This window comes from Piliocolobus tephrosceles, chromosome 16 (genome assembly GCF_002776525.5).
Source record: "Piliocolobus tephrosceles isolate RC106 chromosome 16, ASM277652v3, whole genome shotgun sequence".
Taxonomy (NCBI): Eukaryota; Metazoa; Chordata; class Mammalia; order Primates; family Cercopithecidae; genus Piliocolobus; species Piliocolobus tephrosceles.
Window position 1 is genome coordinate 5,103,987 of NC_045449.1, and position 22,676 is coordinate 5,126,662.

General features: G+C 40.7%; 1 protein-coding gene across 6 annotated transcripts in view; it reads left to right on the forward strand.

Moving 5' to 3' along the window:
* Nucleotides 1-22,676, forward strand: part of RABEP1 (rabaptin, RAB GTPase binding effector protein 1) — a 115,958-nt gene that overhangs the window by 57,252 nt on the left and 36,030 nt on the right. For 4 of the 6 annotated variants that reach the window (XM_023184544.1, XM_023184545.1, XM_023184543.1 and 1 more), the window contains 4 exons: nucleotides 3,860-4,063; nucleotides 7,668-7,828; nucleotides 10,498-10,617; nucleotides 19,652-19,787. In XM_023184544.1, coding sequence (XP_023040312.1) covers nucleotides 3,860-4,063; nucleotides 7,668-7,828; nucleotides 10,498-10,617; nucleotides 19,652-19,787 — 621 coding nt within the window. Of the gene's footprint in view, nucleotides 1-3,859; nucleotides 4,064-7,667; nucleotides 7,829-8,987; nucleotides 9,192-10,497; nucleotides 10,618-19,651; nucleotides 19,788-22,676 lie in introns of those variants that run through there. The other 2 variants (XM_023184548.1, XM_023184547.2) reach the window with 1 other exon arrangement.

Genomic DNA, 22,676 nt, shown 5'->3' on the forward strand with positions numbered 1-22,676 from the left:
GAATGAAGTAGTTATCAACAGTCAACAATGTTGAGGGTTAAGAAGTAACTGCAAAAGAACATTAAGGTTTTAAAACCTGCAGCATAAGTAAAGGTGTAACATACATGCACTGTAATGATAAATCCAAATTCTTGACGGTTGTTACCTCAGACGAAGGTTGGGTCTTTGTGATGTTTTGTTTCCTGAAGTTAAAAAGAAATGGAAGGAGATGTAGCAAAATATTAAAAATGATGGGTCTAGCTGATAGGTAATAGGTGCTCATTATAGAACTTTTTGTATTGTTTCTGTGCTTGAAGTAGTTTATAATGCTTTATAGCATTACTATAGGCCAGGCCTAGTGACTCATGCCTGTAAGGGCACATCACTTGAGCCTAGGAGTTTGAGACTAGCCTGGGCAGCATGACAAAAGCCCCTCTCTACAAAAAATACAAAAATCAGCAGGGTGTATTGGCACATGCCTATAGTCCCAGCTACGTGGGAAGCTGAGGTGAGAGGATCACTTCAGCCCTGGAGGCAGAGACTGCAGTGAGCCGAGGTTGCATCACTGCACTCCAGCCTGGGCGATAGAGTGAGACTCTGTCTTTAAAAAAAAAAAAATGGCCGGGCGCAGTGACGCACGCCTGTAATCCCAGCACTTTGGAATCCGAGGCAGGTGGAACCACGAGGTCAGGAGTTCAAGACCAGCCTGGCCAAGATGGTGAAACCCTGTCTCTACTAAAACTACAAAAATTAGCCAGGTGTGGTGGCGGGCACCTGTAATCCCAGCTACTCGGGAGGCTGAGGCAGGATAATCGCTTGAACCCGGGTGACAGAGGTTGCGCCACTGCACTCCAGCCTGGGCAACAGAGTGAGACTTTGTCTCAAAAAAAAAAAAAAAAACAAAACCATTAGTATAACCAAATGAAGTACTTGAATCTTGTTTTGATCTTAAACAAAATATTCAGAAAGACTTTCTTTTTCTTTTTTTTTTGTTCAATTGGAGAAGTTTTACCAGAGATTTGGTATTAGTTATCAGGCAGTCATTAATTTTGTTTTGTGTGACAGTGGCACTTTGTTTATATAAGAAACTCTCCATATTTTTAGAGATGCATCTGTACCATGCATTAGATAATGTAATATTTCTGGGGCTTTAAAATACTACGGGAAAGAAAAAGTATAGTTTAAATAAGCATGGCAGGCTGGGTGTGGTGGCTCACACCTGTAATCCTAGCACTTTGGGAAGCTGAGGCGGGTGGATCACCTGAGGTCAGGAGTTCAAGACCAGCCTGGCCAGCAAGGCGAAACCCCGTCTCTACTAAAAATACAAAAATTAGCCGGGCGTGGTGGCACGTGCCTGTAATCTCAGCTACTCGGGAGGTTGAAGCAGGAGAATCTGTTGAACCCAGAAGGCAGAGGTTGCAGTGAACCAAGATCATGCCACTGCACTCTAGCCTGGGCAACAAGAGCAAGACTCTGTCTCAAAAAATAAATAAGCATGGCAAATCTTGATTCCTGTTGAGTGTTGGTGAAAGTTGTATGAAGGATTGTTGTAATATACCTTCAACTTCTGAATATGCTTGAAAATTTTTATAATTACATATACAGCAGTAAAAGCAATAAACGAATGTTGGAACTCCTACTATTGACAAACATGTTTGAAATGCTTTACTACAAAAAATTAAGATTTTCTAACTTTATCTTAAACTTCTGTTTGTCTCCTGTTTTTTTGTATTATATATATAAATATAACATTCGCATATAATATATATTCATATATAATAACTAAAGTTAGTGTTGACCAAGTCTTCCTCCAGACTCTCTATTTCACTTTTAAGTGCCAAAAATGGATATTTAGATTTGGTATTTGTTTACAGTTTTTCTTTTCATAATGACAGCATGGTAGTGAATACCTCTGGGCAATCTCCAACAAATCAAAAGTACCAGAGGTAATTAGCACGAGGACCTGTTAAGTATATAAACTTGAGCCTTGAAAAAATTGTAGTACCCAAAAATGAATAAAGTATCCCAGAAATAATGCTTTTTCTTTTTTTCACTTTTTATGAAACAGTTTGAGACTCAGAATATAGAGTTGACACGCATAAACTTTTCCTTTGTGGTTTCACGTGTTTATAACTTTCTGGGTTAGTCTTGGTTGCATGCCTACCACGACTTCCTAGGTGTCCGTCTTTAAGTGACTTTACACAATTCCTTTTTGTAATTAATGTTCTTAAAACTGTCTTTGGCTAGAGATTCAGAGTATTTTAAGAGCGATGGAAACTGATGTTGAGAGAGTAAAGATTTCAAAACAACTTAGCATGACTAGGTATTTCCCTCTGTAACTTAGACTACCAAATCATTAACTCCTGTGATTGTTTGATAAAAATGAATGTTTCACAACGTTTAAAAGTTCTTTTATTTTACTGTTGGATTTTTATAAGTAGTTAGAAATTTATGCAAGAAAGTATTGCCACTCTCTTCATGAGGAAACCGAGGCTTGTGAGTCTTGTGATTTCCTTAAAGTCATACAGCTGGTTAGTGGTAGAGTTAGATCTTAAATCAGTTTATTTTCTTGGTCAGTTTGGCTTACTTATTGTGCTTTGGAGAGGAAATTGATAATTTTACAAAGATGAACAATTTTTTTTCATAAATACCTTACAACTTGAGATGCTAAAAGACATAAGTTAAGGCCAGGCACGGTGGCTCACACCTATAATCCCAGTGCTTTGGGAGGCTGAGGCGGGAGGATCATTTCAGCCCAGGAGGCCAAGACCAGCCTGGGCAGCATAGTGAAACTTTGCCTGTACAAGAAATTTCAAAAATTATATGGGCATGATGGTGCATGCCTGCAGTCCTAGCTACTCAGGAGGCCGAGGTGGGAGGATCGCTTGAGCCCAGGAATTTGAGGTTATAGTGGTCTGTGATTGTGTCACTGCACTCCAGCCTGGGTGACAATTGAGACCCTATCTCTTAACTTTTTTTTTTTTTTTAAAGAAACACAGCAGCTGACTGGGAAAAGTTTTGTAAGAGAAGACAGATTTGATATCCAGAATATATAAAATGCTCTTACAGATCAGAAGGAAAATCATTCATTAGAAGCAAATGTAAAGAATATCACCAAACAGGAAATGAGTCAGTAGTAAATATATGAAAAGATGCTCAAACTCCTTATTAACAGGGGAAATGTAGATTAAAATGACCATTTGCTACCCATGATATTTACAAGAAGTTTTAAAAGACGGAAAATAGTGACTGTTGTTAAGGGTATGGGAAAACAATCACACATCCCCATATACTGTTGATAAGTTCATCTTTTTTTTGAAGTCAGTTTGGCCAAACATATGTTCTGCCTGGGCTTAAACCATGTAGGAGGCACATTACATCAACTTAGTATTTAAAAGATGGTAAGAGGGAGCTGAGAAATTAATGCTAACTTTAAAGACCATAGGTCTAGTCACTGCCATGTGCTCTGGCTTTCTTTTCTCTTTTATTAAACATTTTTTGAATGTTTGTAGAAGGTACTGTACTAATTAGCATTTCCAATAAATTATCATTACAACAACCTTGTGAGGTGGCTATTTTTAACTTCCATTTTGCAGATGTGGAAACTTAGGCCAGAGAGATTAAATAACATGACCAAGTTCATTTAGTCAGCAGATGGGAATGTGTAAATTGAGCTTTAAAACCATGACCGTAACCACTGGATCATTAGATAGATAGTAGCAATTGGTTTGTGATACCCAGCATACCTTAAGTCTCATCTCTATTAAAAGGGTGTCATTTTGTATGTTTATATTTTTAAATTTAATACCTTATTTCTTTATCGGAATGCCAGTCTGATGAAAGTGAACATTAATGGACTGTCTTTTACTTTTCTCTCCAGAGGATCTGAAGAGGCAAAATGCAGTATTACAAGCTGCACAAGATGATTTGGGACACCTTCGAACCCAGCTGTGGGAAGCTCAAGCAGAGATGGAGAATATTAAGGCGATTGCCACAGTCTCCGAGAACACCAAGCAAGAAGCTATAGATGAAGTGAAAAGACAGTGGAGAGAAGAAGTTGCTTCACTTCAGGCTGTTATGAAAGGTAAAGACCAACAGATCAATTTTTTGATTTTCTAAGATATCCGATTCTGATGATTGAGAGTATTTTCAGAGAATCTTAAAATATATCCAGAGTTTAATTTGTGGTTTTATGTACTGTCATCATCAAGATATACTTTCAGATAAAAGAGAAGTCACTGATAACATAAATGGGTATATCAATGCTATCTAACTTAATAATGGAGAGTTATAATAGGAGTGTTATAGAGATAATGCATTAAATGAGGACTGTACTTTGTAAGGCTTAAAAGTCGATTTCTTCTAGGAGGCAGGCTAGTAATGTCAAATAATAAAGCTGTATGGGCACAGGGAATGTGCTGGAGTAGAGAGAGCTGCCATGCAAAGGGTAAAGTAACTGTTTACATTGATGAGCTTCAGCTAATTATTGCCCTTCCAGTGTAGTTTGGCCATATGGTTTAGAATTTTTTTTTTTTTTTTTTTGAGATGGAATCTTGTTCTGTTGCCCAGCCTGGGGTGCAGTGGTGCAGTCTCAGCTCACTCTACTCACTGCAACCTCCACCTTCCGGGCTCAAGCGATTCTCCTGCCTCAGCCTCCCAAGTAGCTGGGATTACAAGCATGTGCCACCACGCCTGGCTAATTTTGTATTTTTAGTAGAGACGGGGTTTCTCCATGTTGGTCCGGCTGGCCTTGAACTCCTGACCTCAGGTGATCCACCTGCCTTGGCCTCCCAAAGTCCTGGGATTACAGGTGTGAGCCACCGCACCCGGCCTGGCTTAGATTTTTGAAGAAATTTTGTATATGAAATCTTCACTGCACTGTGTTGGGTAGAATGGCCTATGGGCTAGGGTAGGCTTCATGGGCTGCCACCTTTCATCTAAAAGAAGAGACATAGTTTAGTCTCAGACTCCTTTTGGCACTAGTGCTTAATTACTTCCCAAATTTCTGAGATGATGATGATGAAACAACGTAAGTTGTCACTGAATCTTTGGGTTCCTGGAATTAGTTAATATTGTTTTATTTTTTATTTTTTAAGACAGAGTCTCACTCTGTCGCCCAGTCTGGAGTGCCGTAGCACGATCTCGGCTCACTGCAACCTCTGCCTTCCTGGTTCAAGCGATTCTCTGGCCTCAGTCTCCCAAGTAACTGGGACTACAGGCACATGCCCCCACGCCCGGCTAATTTTTTGTATTTTTAGTAGAGACGGGGTTTCACCGTGTTAGCCAGGATGGTCTCGATCTCCTGACCTCGTGATCTGCCTGCCTTGGCCTCCCAAAGTGCTGGGATTACAGGTGTGAGCCACCGCGCCTGGCCTGGATTAGTTAATATTCTAAATGTGAAATAGTGATGACTTTTTCCACTGTGTTTGCAATTGTGTGTCACTTTTTGCCTTAGTGCTCTTTATAAAAAGGCAGGTGAAGCTAGCCCTATTTCTCTGAGTGTGCAGCTATGACCTAGAGATTACTCTAGGCTTCATGTAACAAACCTGACTGCAGTGATTTACCAAAATAGGAGTTCGTTTTTCTCCCAGAACACGAACTCCAAAGGTAGATACCCTAGGCCTGGTTGCGTTGGTTCCATGATGTCAACAATGCCTCAAACTCCTTCAGCCCTTCTGTTCTTTCATCCTTAGCATATGGTTTTCAACTTAATCTTTGCCTCAGCTGAAAAATAGCTGCTTCTCCTTCAGTCTGCATCAGAAAAGCAAAAGTTTTCTAGAACTACCCAGCATATCCCCCTCACTTTGTTGACCAAGTGTGTGGTCACTCATAACTACAAGGGAAACTGGACAATGTAGTTTTAAAATTGCGCACACTGACTTCCCAAAGAAAATTGGAGTCTTACCAGTAAGGACGAAGGAGTGGAAATTAATGGGAAATCAACAGGGTCTGTCACATAAGGTTTTTTTTTTTTTTGACATACTTAAGCTTGAGTGCAGTGGCGCAATCTCGGCTCACTGCAACCTCCGCCTCCTGGGTTCAGGCAATTGTCTTGCCTTTGCCTCCCAAGTAGCTGGGACCACAGATATGTGCCATCACACCCAGATAATCTTTTCTGTTCCTTTTCCCTTTCCCTTCCCTTCTCTTTTTTTGAGACAGAATCTCACTCTGTCACCCAGGCTGGAGTGCAGTAGCACGATCTAGGCTCACTGCAACCTCCACCTCCCAGGTTCAAGTGATCCTCCTGCCTCAGCCTCCCCAGTAGCTGGGATTACAGGTGCCCACCACCACTCCTGGCTAATTTTCGTAATTTTGGTAGAGACGGGGTTTCACCTCGTTGGCCAAACTGATCTCGAACTCCTGACCTCAAGTGATCCTCCTGCTTCTGCCTCCCAAAGTGCTGGGATTAATTTTTCTTTTTTCTTTTTTTGTTTTTTGTTTGTTTTTTTTTTTTGGAGACGGAGTCTCGCTCTGTCCCCGGGCTGGAGTGCAGTGGCCGGATCTCAGCTCACTGCAAGCTCCGCCTCCCGGGTTTACGCCATTCTCCTGCCTCAGCCTCCGGAGTAGCTGGGATTACAGGCCTCCGCCACCTCGCCCGGCTAGTTTTTTTTGTATTTTTTAGTAGAGATGGGGTTTCACAGTGTTAGCCAGGATGGTCTCGATCTCCTGACCTCGTGATCCGCCCGTCTCTGCCTTCCAAAGTGCTGGGATTACAGGCTTGAGCCACCACGCCCGGCCCTCTTTGTTTTTTTTTTTGAGACAGAGCTTTGCTCTGTCGCCCAGGCTGGAATACAGTGGCGTGATCTCGGCTCACTGCAACCTCTGTCTCCTGGGTTCAAGTGATTCTCCTGCCTCAGCCTCCCGAGTAGCTGGGACTACAGGTGCCTGCCACCATGCCCAGCTAATTTTTGTATTTTTAGTAGAGACGGGGTTTCACCTTGTTGGTCAGGCTGGTCTCGAACTCCTCACCTCAGGTGATCCACCTGCTTTGGCCTCCCAAAGTGCTGGGATTACAGGCATGAGCCACCGTACCTGGCAATTTTTCTCTCTTTGGTAGAGATGGGGTTTTGCCATGTCAGCCAGGCTGGTTTCGAAATCCTGGCTTCAAGTGATCCTCCTGTCTACCTCCCACAGTGCTAGGATTACAGGTGTGTGAGAGCCACTAAGCCCCACCATGTTTTAGGATTATATCAAAGAGAAAGCCATTTTTTAAGGAGCTTCTAGAGTTTGCCTCAAGTTACAGTCTTGGGTTTTAGTAAACTAGTCCAGAAATATATCCCTTTTCTCACACTTTCAGGTAGTGGGATTGGGGTGACATACTATATTTTCCTTGGGAACCATAGTATATGTCTAAGAACATAGATTTTGGAGTTGGCCTTAAGTTTGAATTCTAGCTTTGCTTCATTCTGGGCGTGAAACATTGGCCAGACTAGTTAACCTTTCCTAAGATTCTCTCATTCATAAAATAATACATGACACAGGTTTATTGTGAAGATTAGAAGTGATGATTTAAAGCCCTTATTTCTGTATATCATAAGAACTACAACTAGTTTGTTTTGTTTTTTAGTGAATTAAACATTGTCCAGAAATTAGACGTAAGCTTTTTATATAACTTTAAAAATTTTCGTGTGCCGGGTTTTTTTTTTTTCATAATGCTTAGATGTGAAATATGTGGTGATGTTTTGTAGAAACAGTTCGTGACTATGAGCACCAGTTCCACCTTAGGCTGGAGCAGGAGCGAGCGCAGTGGGCACAGTATAGAGAATCCGCAGAGAGGGAAATAGCTGACTTAAGAAGAAGGCTGTCTGAAGGTCAAGAGGAGGAAAATTTAGAAAATGAAATGAAAAAGGTATGAAGGAATGTGTTCATCTGTAGAAATATTTGAATTCAAATGCAAAGTGCTCTAATATTGTTGTGTAATAGAAAGTAATAGAAGTACTTTGATATTTCCTGTGAGAGTAATTATTTGGACACAGACCTAAACATAGTACTAAATAATGTTGTATCTGTGGCTAACTCTGTCATCTTCTTCAAAGTTTTGATCAAATGTCACTACTTCATGGGGTTTATCCCGACCATCTGCCATTTAACATCGCAACCTGCCAACTTCCCTCTGCCGCCTGTCACTACTCTGGTCTCCCTTATCCTTCTCTAGTTTTTCTCTTTCCATAGGACATATTTCCTTATACTATACAGAGTTCACCTATTGTGTTTATTGTTTACTGTCTTTCTTTCCTTGCTAAAATATAAGCTCTATGAAGGCAAGAGTTTCTCTTTCTTTCTCTCTCTCTTTTTTTTTAATAGATTCGGGGGAACATGTGCTTGTTTTTTATTTGTATATCCTAAATGCTTAGCATAGTGTCTAGGAGATAGGTGCTTGAATTCCTAAGTATCAGTTGAGTGGGTATTGTTGCTTTTTGCTTGATGACTGTGTTTAAAGCGAAGTTCTACAATAGTTGTTAGTTTTCCTTCTTTCTCAGTGTCCTTTGGTTTCTGTGTACCACACATTATGTACCCCATATGCTTGAACGTAATACCATATAATACTTGAACATAAGGCAACTAAATGTAAAGTGAGATGTTTTATCATTGAGAAAATATTAAAAGCTTTTGAGCCAGTTTAATTAAATGAACTTTTACATTATTTTATATGCATACACATATTTAAAATCACATTATATAAAACAATTAGTAATTGATTTTTCTTTTCAATTGAATTTATCATGCCTTTTTGGTTCTTAATTCTTAGTTCATTCTTCAAATGTATGTGTATTCATGATTTCCACAATCTTTTATTTTTTTAGAACTGTTTTTGATTATCTGAAAAATTGGGAAGATAGTTCCTATATACTCCATGCCTAGTTTCCCCTGTTGTTAATATTTTACATTAGCATGGTACATTTGTCACAGCTAATAAGCCCGTATCAATTTATTCTTATTACCTAAGTCCATTTTTGTATTCAGATTGCATTAGTTTTTACCTAATGTCCTTTTTTTTTCTGTTCTAGGATCCCATCCAGGATACCACATTGCATTTAGTCATGTCTCCTTAGGTTCCTCTTGGCTGTGACAGTTTCTCAGATTTTCCTTGTTTTTAATGACCTTTCTGTCATTTTTAAAAGTGCTCTTTAAAGGTTTTGTTTATGATGACATTCAGCACTTGGAATTGTGAAGTCATATTTATATTAATAAATAACTTGATTTGTGATCAATTCTTTGTTTCCTCCCTCCTTCTTTTTCCCTGTTGTTTTTTATCAGATGACTTTTATCAGCATCCTAAACTAGCCTTGACTGAGATATTTTAACTTGTCTTTTCCAAGTAGTATTTAATTCAAAATAAAATAAATGATGACTTTGTAAGGACCTGAAAACAAAGTGAATCTGAACCCCTGTTTTTTGAGGGATATGTGTTTTGGGGAAAATCCACCTCACGTTTGGGCATTTATGATATTTTTCCCTATTGTGCACAACTTAGGATAAGTTTGCACTCATTTAAATTCAGTGAATTAGGTTTTCAGTTTCCCTAGAAGGAAAAAAGCCAACTTTTTGAGCCTGCCTTTGTTTCTCTGCGTGTAAGTGTATGTATATATAAGAAATGAAAATTCGTTTTCTCACCAGTTTACTAGTTTATGTAAGTTGGTTCCTTTTAATCCATGTTTTTGAGAATGGACTTTGGAAAACAATGATAGTTTTAAGGGTCATTCTATGGGTTTGTTTCATTTAGATGGTAAAAGTAAAATAATATTTACTCTGTTTAATTGGATGGAGGCCTTTTTATAGCAACATAATTTTCTAACATTTTGGAAAACACATCATTCTATTTTGGGTGTTTATAATCAGCCCTTTCATTATTCATAAATTATTGTCTCATAAACTTAGTAACCCAGGAATTTAAAAAATTATTATAGGCTGGGCGCGGTAGCTCACGCCTGTAATCCCAGCACTTTGGGAGGCCGAGGCAGGCGGATCATGAGGTCAGGAGATTGAGACCATCCTGGCTCACACTGAAACCCTGTCTCTACTAAAAATAAAAATAAAAAAAATTAGCCGGGTGTGGTGGCGGGTGTCTATAGTCCCAGGTACTCGGGAGGCTGAGGCAGGAGAATAGCGTGAACCTGGGAGGCAGAGCTTGCGTAAGCCGAGATCACGCCACTGCACTCCAGCCTGGGTGACAGAGCGAGACTCCGTCTCAAAAAAAAAAAAAAAAAAATTTATTATGTGTATTTCCTTTTATATATTGGATATTTTCTTAATTGATGAAGAAGTCAAATTTGTTTTAATCAATCAGTTTTCCCATTCCCAAATTCTAAATGGAATATTTGGGAAAACTTCAATTATACCTTGACGTTCAAAGTAATGCACTATTTGAAAGTTAGACATTAATTCAGTTTTGTGAATGTTAATATAGTGCCTGGTCGAGTTACTTGTTATACTAAGTTTTAGCAAATGGAAGGGTTAGAGTTTCTTAGGAAAGCAGTAAATGAATAAGTCGTGGCATTTAATTCTTTTTAACCATAGGCCCAAGAAGATGCTGAGAAACTTCGGTCTGTTGTGATGCCAATGGAAAAAGAAATTGCAGCTTTGAAGGATAAACTGACAGAGGCTGAAGACAAAATTAAAGAGCTGGAGGCCTCAAAGGTTATGAAACATTGTAATCCATTTGCTTGAAACCCAAGATTCTGCCCCAGTACCATGAACAAAATTAGAATCAGTAATAGGGAAAAAAACCCTGTCATTTAGACTATGCATCTTAAGAGTCTTTATTTACAATGCAAAAAACTGCCATGCACGGTGACTCACGCCTGTTATCCCAGCACTTGGGGAGGCTGAGGTGGGCGGATCACCTGAGGTTGGGAGTTTGAGACCAGTCTGACCAGCATGGAGAAACCCCATCTCTACTAAAAATACAAATTAGCCAGGCATGGTGGCCCATGACTGTAGTCCTGGCTACTCCCAGCCTCAGGAGACTCAGGCAGGAGAATCACTTGAAGCCGGGTGGCGGAGGTTGCAGTGAGCCGGGATTGTGCCATTGTGCTCCAGCCTGGGCAACAGGAGTGAAATTCCGTCTCAAAAAAGAAATAGTAATAAATAAATTTAAATAAAAAAACTGCTTTGAGATGGTTTTGCTCTTATGGACATTTAAAATAATCACAATAATGGTGTTTTATCACAAATGGCTGCTTTGTCACAAAGTTAGTGTTCATTTTCTTAAGAAAATGAGACCCCGTCTCATTCATTTTCCTATTAAGGAAAATAAACTGTTCAAAGTTGACTTTGTTTTCTGATGGCAGCTCCAGCATTGATGTTTTAGAGATGATGTAGCTATGGTATTGCTGAATTTGTTGGCCATAAAGACGCAGCAAAAGAATTAAAGTAGGAACAGGCCAGGTGTTGCGGCTCACGCCTGTAATCCCAATACTTGAGGAAGCCAAGGCAGGAGAATTGCTTGCACCCAGGAATTTAAGACCAGCCTGGGCAACATAGTGAGACTCACGTCTCCACAAAAAATTTTCAGAAAATTAGCCAGACGTGATGGTGCATGCCTGTTGTCCCACCTACTTGGAGACTGAGATGGGAGGATTACTTGAGCCCAGGAGTTTGAGACTACAGTGAACTGGCACTCCAGACTGGGTGACAGAGTGAGACCCTGTTCCCCACACCCAAAAAAAAGGAAGAAAGTAGGAACAAAAGAAGCAATGAGAGAATAAGCAAAAGCAATATAAAAATAAATGGGAATTTATTAGTAGTCTTGGTAAATGTAAACCAATACCTATGTTTAAAAGAGATTATCACATTGGATTATAAAAATCTAACTTTATATTACTTGTAAGAGCTATGCCTAAAGTCAAACCACAAGGTAAGATTGAAAATATTAGCCAGCCATAGTGGTGTGAGCCTGTGGTCCCATCTACTTGAGAGGCTGAGATGGGAGAATTACTTCAACGCAAAAGGTTGAGGTTGCAGTGAGCCATGATCATGCCGCTACACTCCAGCCTAGGTGATAGAGTGAGACTCTGTCTTAAAAGAAGGCTGGGCGCGGTGGCTCATGCCTGTAATCCCAGCACTGTGGGAGGCTGAGGTGGGTGGATCACCTGAGGTCAGGAGTTCGAGACCAACCTGGCCAACATGGCGAAACCCTGTCTCTACTAAAAATACAAAAATTAGCCAGGCATGGTGGCACACGCCTGTAGTCCCTTCTATTTGGGAGGCTGAGGCAGGAGAATTTCTTGAACCCGGGAGGTGGAGGTGGTTGTAGTGAGCTGAGACCGCACCACTGCACTCCAGCGTGGGCGACAAAAAAAAAAAAAAAGAAAAGAAAAAAGATTGAAAATAAAGGGATAAAAGTATACCATGTAAATTCGAACCAAAAGAAAGCTGCTATAGCAAGTGTAGTATCACAAAGATAGGATAAGGGGGAAAAGCCACTAATAGAGATAAAGAAGGATCCTATCTAAAAAACAGTTCATAAGTAAGATGTAATAGTTATGAACTTGAATGCACCTTACATAGTCATGAAATGCATGAACTAATAATGACAATTACAAGAGAAACTGACATTCACAAATATAGTAGCAGATTAAAATTGACCTTTAGAGAATACAATCGGAAAAAATTATTAGTAAAGCTATAGACATTTTGAACTATCAGGTTAATAATTTAGTTGTAGTTGACGCACACAACTTGGTATCCAAGAACAAGATGGTATCACATACAGTACTAGAATGTAGTAGTTAACAGCTCAGCATTTGGTAGCCTGGGTTACCTTGGGTAAATTACTTAATCATACTGTACTTTGATTTTCTCAACTGTGAAATGGGGATAATAAGCCCACCTTAATAGTCACCATCTGGCTATTATGAGGAACATATAAATTAATTCCTATAATAGCCACCATATGGCTATTATGAGGAACATGTAAATTAATACCTATAAACATTTAGGATAGTATCTGGGACAAGGTATAGTTATTTTTAGATACATTATCTTAGAATTGAGGTTACACAGACCCAGTTCTGTAACTATGGGTTATTCAGTTATTTACATTAAAATGATAGTTAAAATGCCTGGACATGAAAAAAATACTCATGGAAAAAGTAATTACAAAATATTTAGAATGATGTGAATGATGCCAGATCTTTAAAAAAAAAAAAAAAAAAAGTACAAATTGAGCCGGGCACAGTGGCTCATGCCTGTAATCCCAGCACTTTGGGAGGCTTAGGTGGGTGGATCGCCTGAGGTCAGGAGACTTCAGGACCAGCCTGGCCAACATAGTGAACCCCCATCTCTGCTAAAAATGCAAAAAATTAGCTGGGCATGGTGGCGGGCGCTTATAATGCCAGCTGCTGGGGAGGCTGAGGCAGGAGAATTGCTTGAACCCGGGAGGTGGAGGTTGTAGTGAGCTGAGATATTGCTATTGCACTCCAACCTGGGCAACAAGAGCAAAACTCCGTCTCAAAAAAAAAAAACAAACAAAAAAAAAACCAGACTGAAAATAAATGGAAATGAATAATATAAATAATATAAATTTGTGAAATAGAAAAGCAAAAGAACAATAGAGACTATCAGTATAATGAAGAAATGGAAAACCTATACACAAATCTCTAGTAAGACCGATCAGAAAAAATGAAAACAACAAAAAAAGAGAAATCAGAAGTGAGGCCAAGTGGGGAGGCTCATGCCTGTAATCCTAGCACTTTGTGAGGCTGAGGCAGAAAGATCACTTGAGCTCAAGGAGTTGAGGCTGTGGTGAGCCATGACGGCGGCATTGCACGCCAGCCTGGGCAAGGGAGCCTGTCTTAAAAACAAACAAAAAAAACAGAGGATATAACTACAAATCAGTAGAAATTTAAAAATAACAAGTACTATAAACAATGTCACACAAATAAATTTGAAAACAGATGAAATGAAAAAAAATTTCTAATAAAAGATAATTAGCCAAAATTGTTCCCAAACAGGAAAGCTAAGGTAGTCAGTAATTATTAAAGAAAGTGGATCTAGAGTAAAAAATCTTATTGTCTGTTGTCTCCTCTCACCAAAAGACATTAAACTGTTGGTTTTACAGGTAAGTTTTTCCAGACTTTCTGGAAAGAGCAAATTCTTACATTTTACAAAATCTCAGGGAATACAAAAAGAGAAAGCTCTCCAAATCATTTTATGAGACGAGTAGATCTTCACTACAAGTGAACAAACACATAGAAAGGTAGTATGAGAAAAAATTACCGATCTGTCTCAGGAATACAGAAGCTAAAATTTTCAACATTGTAGCTAAAATAAACGGGGAGAAATACATCATGACCAAGTAGGGTGTATTCCCAGAAATTTGTCAGAAAATCTATTATTGCAATGTACACATAAAATGATTGGAGAAGAACAGCATATTCGCCTTGAATTCAGAAAAGTATTTGAGAAATTTAACCACAATAACTTAGTAAGGGGCTATTTATCAAACCGTTAGCAAACATAGTTAAGGATGAATATTTGGCAGCCTTACCATTAATGATGGGAACATTCTGGGGCAGACCCATGCCCAGTAATTGAGAAATGAGGTATAAGAACTGGAAAGAAAGCAACGAGACTGATTCAATTGTCTGTATAAAGAAACCAGGGAATGTACAACAGATAGTTAGACCTAATAAGAGTTCAACAATTTGAAAGTTGTTCCAACAAAATCAACATACAAAAATAATTGTTTTTCTGTGCCCCAGTGATATCCAGTTGAAGAATGCAGACGGGGGAGAAAGATTGATCCTATTCACAAGAGTTAAAAAAAAAAAAACAAAAACTAGTTACCTACCAATATAGCTAAACAAAGATGGGCAGGGTCCTTATGGACTGCATCATAAATGAGGACCTGAATCTGTATTTTCCTGAATGAAAAGATAGAGCATTGGGCCAGGTGCGGTGGCTCACGCCTGTAATCCTAGCACTTTGGGAGGCCAAGGTAGGGGGATCACCTGAGGTTAGGAGTTTGAGACAAGCCTGGCCACCATGGCGAAACCGGTCTCTTCATTAAAAGTACAAAAATTAGCTGAGCATGGTGGCGGAAGCCCAGCTACTCAGGAGGCTGAGGCAGGAGAATTGCTTTAACCAGGAGGCAGAGGTTGCAGTGAACTGAGGTCGTTGCAGTGAACTGAGGTCGTGCCACTGCACTCTAGCCTGGGCGATAAAGCGAGACTGCGTCTCAAAAGAAAAAAAAAACCCTCCATTTGTATCCCCAAATTTTAAAATTTTACTCAAAATTCAACAGGGTTTAATAAGGAGCTTGATTAATTCAGTTCTAGAAGTAGACTTCATATAGAGAAATAAAGGAACAGAAATATACTTAGCAAAATTTTGAAGACAAGATGAGGAGACCTGGCCTACCTATCAGATAGTAGGACCTCAGTAAAGCTACTATAATTGAGATAGTGTGTTGCTGGTTTAGGGATAAACAGATGGATCAATAAAACAGCCCAGAAATAGACCTATATACATGTGTAAATTTGATATATGACAGGTGGCATTACAAATCAGTGGGGAAAGAATGGATTGTTAAAAAATACCCTTTTTGACTGGGTGCGGTGGCTCACACCTGCCATGCCAGCACTCTGGGAGGCCAAGGCAGGTGGATCACCTGAGGTCAGGAATTCGGGACCAGCCTGGCCAACGTGGTGAAACCCTCCCTCTACTTGGCTGGGCACGGTGGCTAATGCCTGTAATCCCAGCACTTTGGGAGGCCAAGGCGGGCGGATCACGAGGTCAGGAGATCGAGACCATCCTGGCTAACACGGTGAAACCCCGTCTCTACTAAAAGTACAAAAAATTAGCTGGGCGTGGTGGCGGGCGCCTGTAGTCCCAGCTACTTGGGAGACTGAGGCAGGAGAATGGGATGAACTCATGAGGCAGAGCTTGCAGTGAGCCAAAATTCTGCCACTGCACTCCAGCCTGGGTGACAGAGCGAGACTCTGTCTCAAAAAAAAAAAAAAAAAGAAACCCTGCATCTACTAAAAATACAAAAATTAGCTGGGCATCCGCCTGTAATTCCAACTACTTGGGAGGCTGAGGCAGGAGAACCACTTGAACCTGGGAGGTGGAGGTTGCAGGGAGCCAAGATCACACCATTGCACTCCAGCCTGGGCAACAAGTGAAACTCTGTCTCAATAATAATAATACATAAGTTATTATCTGGTTATGTGTGGTGGCTCATGCCTGTAATTCCAGCACTTTGGGAGGCTGAGGTGGGCGGATTGCTTGAGCTTAGGAGTTCAAGACCAGCCAGCACAACATAGTGAAACTCTTTCCTTACAAAAAATACAAAAACTAGCCAGATATGGTGGTGCTTGCCTGGAGTCCCAGCTACTTGGGACTGAGGCACCAGAATCACTTGAACCCAGGAGGTGGAAGTTGTAGTGAGTCGAGATTGCGCCACTGCACTCCAGCCTGGGCGACAGGTTTATTCCTAAACCCGTAACAAACTATCTTAATTATAGTAGCTTTACTGAAAAGTCATACTATCTGATAGGTAGGCCCACTCACTCCACTTTGTCTTCAAAAAGATTTCTTTTCTTTTTTTTTTTCTTTGAGTCAGTCTTGCTGTGTTGCCTAGGCTGAAGTGCGGTGGCACAATCTTGGCTCACTGCAACCTCCGCCTCCCGGTTTCAAGCAATTCTCCTGCCTCAGCCTCTCGAGTAGCTGGGATTACAGGCCTGGGCCACTGCACCTGGCTGATTTTTGTATTTTTAGTGGAAACGGGGTTTTGTCATGTTGTTGGCCAGGCTGATCTCGAACCTCTGACCGCATGTGATCCACTCACCTTGGCCTCCAAAAGTGCTGGGATTACAGGCTTGAGCCACCGCGCCCGGCTCCAAGGTTTCTTAAGACAAAAATATTGACTGTGAAAGGAAAACTGGCAAGTTTAGCTACATTATAAAGTTCTTTGTTAAAAGATACTATTAATACAAAAAGTTGAAAAGAGAAGCTACAGACTATAAGAAGATATCAGTACCTCTTAACTGACAAAATATTAATATCCAAAATAATAAAAAAAATTGCTAAATTGGCTGGATGCGCTGGCTTACACCTGTAATCCCAGTACTTAGATTGCTTGAGACCAGGAGTTTGAGACCAGCCTGGGCAACATGGAGAAACCCTGTCTCTGCTAAAAATACAAAAAATTAGCCAGGCGTGGTGGCGGGTGGGTGCCTGTAGTCCCAGCTACTTGGGAGGCTGAGGCACAAGAATTGCTTGAACCCGGGAGATGGAGGCTGCAGTGAGCCTAGGTTGCGCCACTGCACTCCAGCCAGAGCAACAGAGCGAGACACTCTCGAAATTGCCAAGTCCACAAGTGACAAATAATTCTGAAGAAAAACAGGTAAAGTGGCCAAGTGCGGTGGCTCGCGCCTGTAATCCCAGCACTTTGGGAGGCCGAGGCGGGCAGATCACTTAAAGTTGGGAGTTTGAGGCCGGGCGCGGTGGCTCAAGCCTGTAATCCCAGCACTTTGGGAGGTCGAGACGGGCGGATCACGAGGTCGGGAGATCGAGACCATCCTGGCTAACACGGTGAAACCCCGTTTCTACTAAAAAATACAAAAAACTAGCTGGGCGTGGTGGCGGGAGCCTGTAGTCCCAGCTACTGGGGAGGCTGAGGCAGGAGAATGGCGGGAACCCGGGAGGCGGAGCTTGCAGTGAGCTGAGATCGCACCACTGCTCTCCAGCCTGGGCGACAGAGCGAGACTCCGTCTCAAAAAAAAAAAAAAAGAAAAAAGAAAAACAGGTAAAGTATAGCCAGGTGGCACACACCTGTAATCCCAGCTACTTGGGAGGCTGAGGCATGAGATTGCTTGAACCCAGGAGCTGGAGGTTGGGGTTGCAATGAGCTGAGATCGCAGCACCGCCCTCCAGCCTGGACGACAAATCGAGACTCGGTCTCTGTAAAAAAAAAAAAGAAAAAAAAACAAACAGGTAAAGTGTGTGTGCAATCATTGAACAAAAGAGGAAACCAGAATAGTCAAGGCATGTGAAAAGATATTCAACATTCAACCACACTAGAAATTGGGGAAATGTAAATCAAAGTGGGACACCATTTTACCCTAACCGGGTCGTAAGTGCTACAGAGAAATTTGTCGCATTCACCGACGACTGGTGTATGTGAAACTCTTCCGTTCAAGGCACTGTTGTCAAATTGTACTCCCAGGTGACTGTTTCTGGTTTCTTATGGCCCTTGTTGCTTCTCTGTACTTTCTCCTGCATAGATCCTAATACCACGTACATTTTTCCGGATAGGTAACTTTCAGTGGTTAGTGTGCACCCTCTCCTTGTCACCTGGCTTCTTGTAGATGTCCATTTGTTTTTGTTTTTGGTCATTACAGGGTATGGAACTCAAAGTAATTCAGAGTTACTCAGAGTCCTGCTCAGTAGTTTTCAAATATTAGAAATTCATTATTAATTAAACCAAATGTTTATCCCAAAAAATAGTAACTGGTAGAATTAGTGGGTTATATACCACCATTTTAAATCTGCCATATGGACTCTTACCATCAGCTGAATTACCCCCGTCTTCAGGTGTCAGAGAAAGCATTTCACGATAGTTACGACTTCACCATTCTTTGTTCTTATCATTTGCTGGACTGTCAGCCTTCAGTGAAGCATCAAATGATTCCTTAAATAGTCATTTAAATCTTTGACTATTATTGCATGATGGCCTAGGAGTAAAGATAACTGAAAACAGAGAAACAAACCATTTTAAGTTTGAAGAAATGGGAAGATAAAGGGCATGAAAAGGACTTTGAATGTGATATTAGATATAACCATTCGAAAAAGTTGAAAGTTAACTGAAAGGTTAGAATTTAGAATGGACAGTTTATGTGACAGCTTAAAGTGACATAATCCTTGATTTTCTGGGGAAGAATTAAATTTTTTTTTGGTTATAACTTTCCTATATTAGACTATATTGTTACTATTTTGAGTATTACAAAAGATGTGGTTTTATTATTAGTTTTTGGAAACAGGGTTTCTCCATGTTTCCCAGGCTAGTCTCAAACTCCTGAACTCAAGCATTCTGCCCACCTTTGCCTCCCAAAGTGCTAGGATTACAGGCATGAGCCAACATGCCTGGGCAAGATGTGATTTTAAAAAGTATTCTGCATTTGCCTTTAAGTCATTACAATGTGAGACTAGTTATTTGTTCCATCATAATTTCTTCTTTTTCACTTCCATAAGTATATGTATCTGTGAAAATGTCTTTATACATTACATGTATAAATTTACATTTGGAATTCCCACACCAGAAATAAAAGGAAAGCAAACTTAAAAGTGTATGGTATAATTTTTGTCCTTAGAAATTACCGATTTAAAAAAGCAAAACATACCTGGTGTTACTGTTATGGCTAAAACAGATACATGCATATGTTGCTGTGGGAATACAAATTGGAACTACCTTTTTGAAAAGCAAGGGACAAAACTGTTATGTGAAATCTCAATTGTATATTCTATTCTGGTGGTATGATTATGGATAACATCTATTAATTATGTTATTTTCCCAGTTTTCTATATTATTTTATAATTAAAAATTATAAATGGTAATTTATGTAGATGTAAAATGTAGATGAAGGCATAGCCAGAACTTACCATCATTTTGTATCTAAGATAGAAACTGTTGTAAATTTCAGTTTAATGGAATTGCATCTTCTTTCAGGTTAAAGAACTGAATCATTATCTGGAAGCTGAGAAATCTTGTAGGACTGATCTAGAGATGTATGTAGCTGTTTTGAATACTCAGAAATCTGTTCTACAGGAAGATGCTGAGAAACTGCGGAAAGAATTGCATGAAGGTAAATAAATATTCTGTATATTTTTATCTTTGTCTCTGAGAACCATATAAGTTAAATTGATGTTGACTAATAACAATGATAAATCTTAAAATAACAATGCAACATGTTAGTGATTCAATTTAAGCCTTGTAGTTGGTTTAAATGTACTCATACAAACCTGAAATTATGGATTTTCCTTCATGACCTCAGTAATAACTTTACAAGGCAGCCAGATGCAGTGGCTCACTCCTATAATTCCAGCATTTTGGGAGGCCAAGGCGGGCAGATCACTTGAGGTCAGGAGTTCGAGACCAGCCTGGCCAACATGGCGAAAACCTGTCTCTACTGCGAAAACAAAAATTAACCAGGTGTGGTGATGCGCACCTATTATTCCAGCTACTCGGGAGGTTGAGGCACGAGAATCACTTGAACACAAGAGGCAGAGGTTGCAGTGAGCCGAGCTCACACCACTGCACTCTGGCTTGGGTGACAGAGTGAGACTTCATCTCAAAAAAAACCAAAAAAACAAAAAACACAACTTCACCAGGCATGAGCTTTGGGCAGAAAGATAATAAAGCTGGGAATTTCTGCTTAAACTACTTTTCCCCCCACACTCATTTTGATGGAGGTGTATTAGCAAAAGTGAAAATTGGGAAGGGCAGAGAGTGTATTCTGGAGGCCCCAAGTACCGTCCTGTTTTTAAGGGACAGTTTTGATTTCACTAGTCTGGTAGCAGAGTGATACAGAAATTGACTCTGTTTTCCAGGGGCACATTCTTTCCCCACTAAAATATTATGAAAATAACCCAAACTTTGAGTAAAGTTTTGGCCTTCAGGAAACAGTTTCCAAGTGTGCTATTGCAATAAAAAGACACTTATATTCTTAAAGGTGTCCAAAAGAACTAGTTCAGTTTAAACTGTGTCCCTCTAACACTTCCAGAAATAATGTAAATTATTGAGACTACCAAACCTTCCTAATAACCCTTGAAAAGTACCTGAGAAGGTTGGCCGGGCGCGGTGGCTCAAGCCTGTAATCCCAGCACTTTGGGAGGCCGAGACGGGCGGATCACGAGGTCAGGAGATCGAGATCATCCGGCTAACACGGTGAAACCCCGTCTCTGCTAAAAAATACAAAAAACTAGCTAGGCGAGGTGGTGGGCGCCTGTAGTCCCAGCTACTCGGGAGGCTGAGGCAGGAGAATGGCGTGAACCCGGGAGGCGGAGCTTGCAGTGAGCTGAGATCCCGCCACTGCACTCCAGCCTGGGTGACAGAGCAAGACTGTGTCTCAAAAAAAAAAAAAAGAAAAGTACCTGACCTGAGAAGGTTAATTAAAATGAGGAAGGACATGGAGTAATTTCCATACTGAAACACTCACAACAAAAAATTGAGTCTTTTTTTTGAGACGGAGGTTCGTTCTTGTCGCCCAGGCTGGAGTGCAGTGGTGCGACCTCAGCTCACCGCAACCTTCACCTCCTGGGTTCAAGTGATTCTCTTGCTTCAGCCTCCCGAGTACCTGGGATTACAGGATGTGCCACCATGCCTGGCTAATTGTGTATTTTCAGTAGAGGTGGGGTGTTTCTCCATGTTGATCAGGCTGGTCTCGAACTCCCAACCTCAGGTGATCCACCTGCCTCGGCCTCCCAAAGTGCTGGGATTACAGGTGTGAGCTACCATGCCCGGCCCAGATAGGCTTCTTAAAAGAAGTTGTCCTTAAGTGGAGTTTTGGAAGGTGGGTAGGTGCTTGTCAGGTAGTCAGAGAGAAGCATGGCATTCAGGGTCATTTGCATGTGATGCAGTTAGGTAAGGAAGTCTAAGAAAAGCAGTTTAGCACAATTAAAATACAAGAGGCAATGGGCAAAATGTGTGATTGGAGCAGTAGAAACAGACCAGTACATAGAGGTTTTATGCTAAGAATATTGGACTTGATCATCTGGGCAGTTTGGAGCCTCTGAAGGTTTTTTTATTTTCTCTGGTTTTTTTTTGAGATGGAGTCTTGCCCTTGTCACCCAGGCTGGAGTGCAGTGGCACGATCTTGGCTCACTGCAAGCCCTGCCTCCTGGGTTCATGCCATTCTCTTGCCTCAGCCTCCCAAGTAGCTGGAACTACAGGTGCCCGCCACCACGCCTGGCTCATTTTTTTGTATTTTTAGTAGAGATGGGGTTTCACTGTGTTAGCCAGGATGGTCTTGATCTCCTGACCTTGTGATCCACCCACCTCGGCCTCCCAAAGTGGTGGGATTACAGGCATGAGCCACTGCGCCCAGCCTATTTTCTCTGAAATAATAGTTTTATTAAGATAAAATTTGCATGCCATGAAGTTCACTCGTTATCAAGTATACAATTCAGTAGTTTTTAATATATTCACAAAATTGTGCCCCATCACCACTGTCTACTTCCAAAACATTTTCATTACCTCAAAAAGAAATCCTGTCCCCATTTACCGTCACGTCCTACGTCTTACCCCCAGCCCTTGGCAACCACTAATCTCCTTTCTATCTCTGTGGACTTGCCTGTTCTGAACTTTGATGTGAATGGGATTTTATAATACGTGCCTTTTTGTGTCTGGGTTCAGTGAAGGGTTTTTGACTGGAGAGTGGTAATATTTGTTTTGCATTTTAGAAAGTTCAATCTAACAGCACTGTGGTGAATAGAATAGGGAGGGCAAGACTGAGGGCAGAAGAATAAAAAAGGGGCCTCTGTTGTAGTTGTTTAAGTCATAAGCGCTGATCTAAGGCAGAAGCCAGAAGATAGATGTATCATATTGCAGAGGAGGCCGAATTAGCAGGTCTCTGTCATAGCTGAATATGTTGGGGTGAAGAAAAGTCAGAAGTATGAGCTGTCTCGGGTTTCTGACTTGGTAGATGGGTGGATGGCTGAGCTGATGAGTATCAACAACACATACATTTTACAAA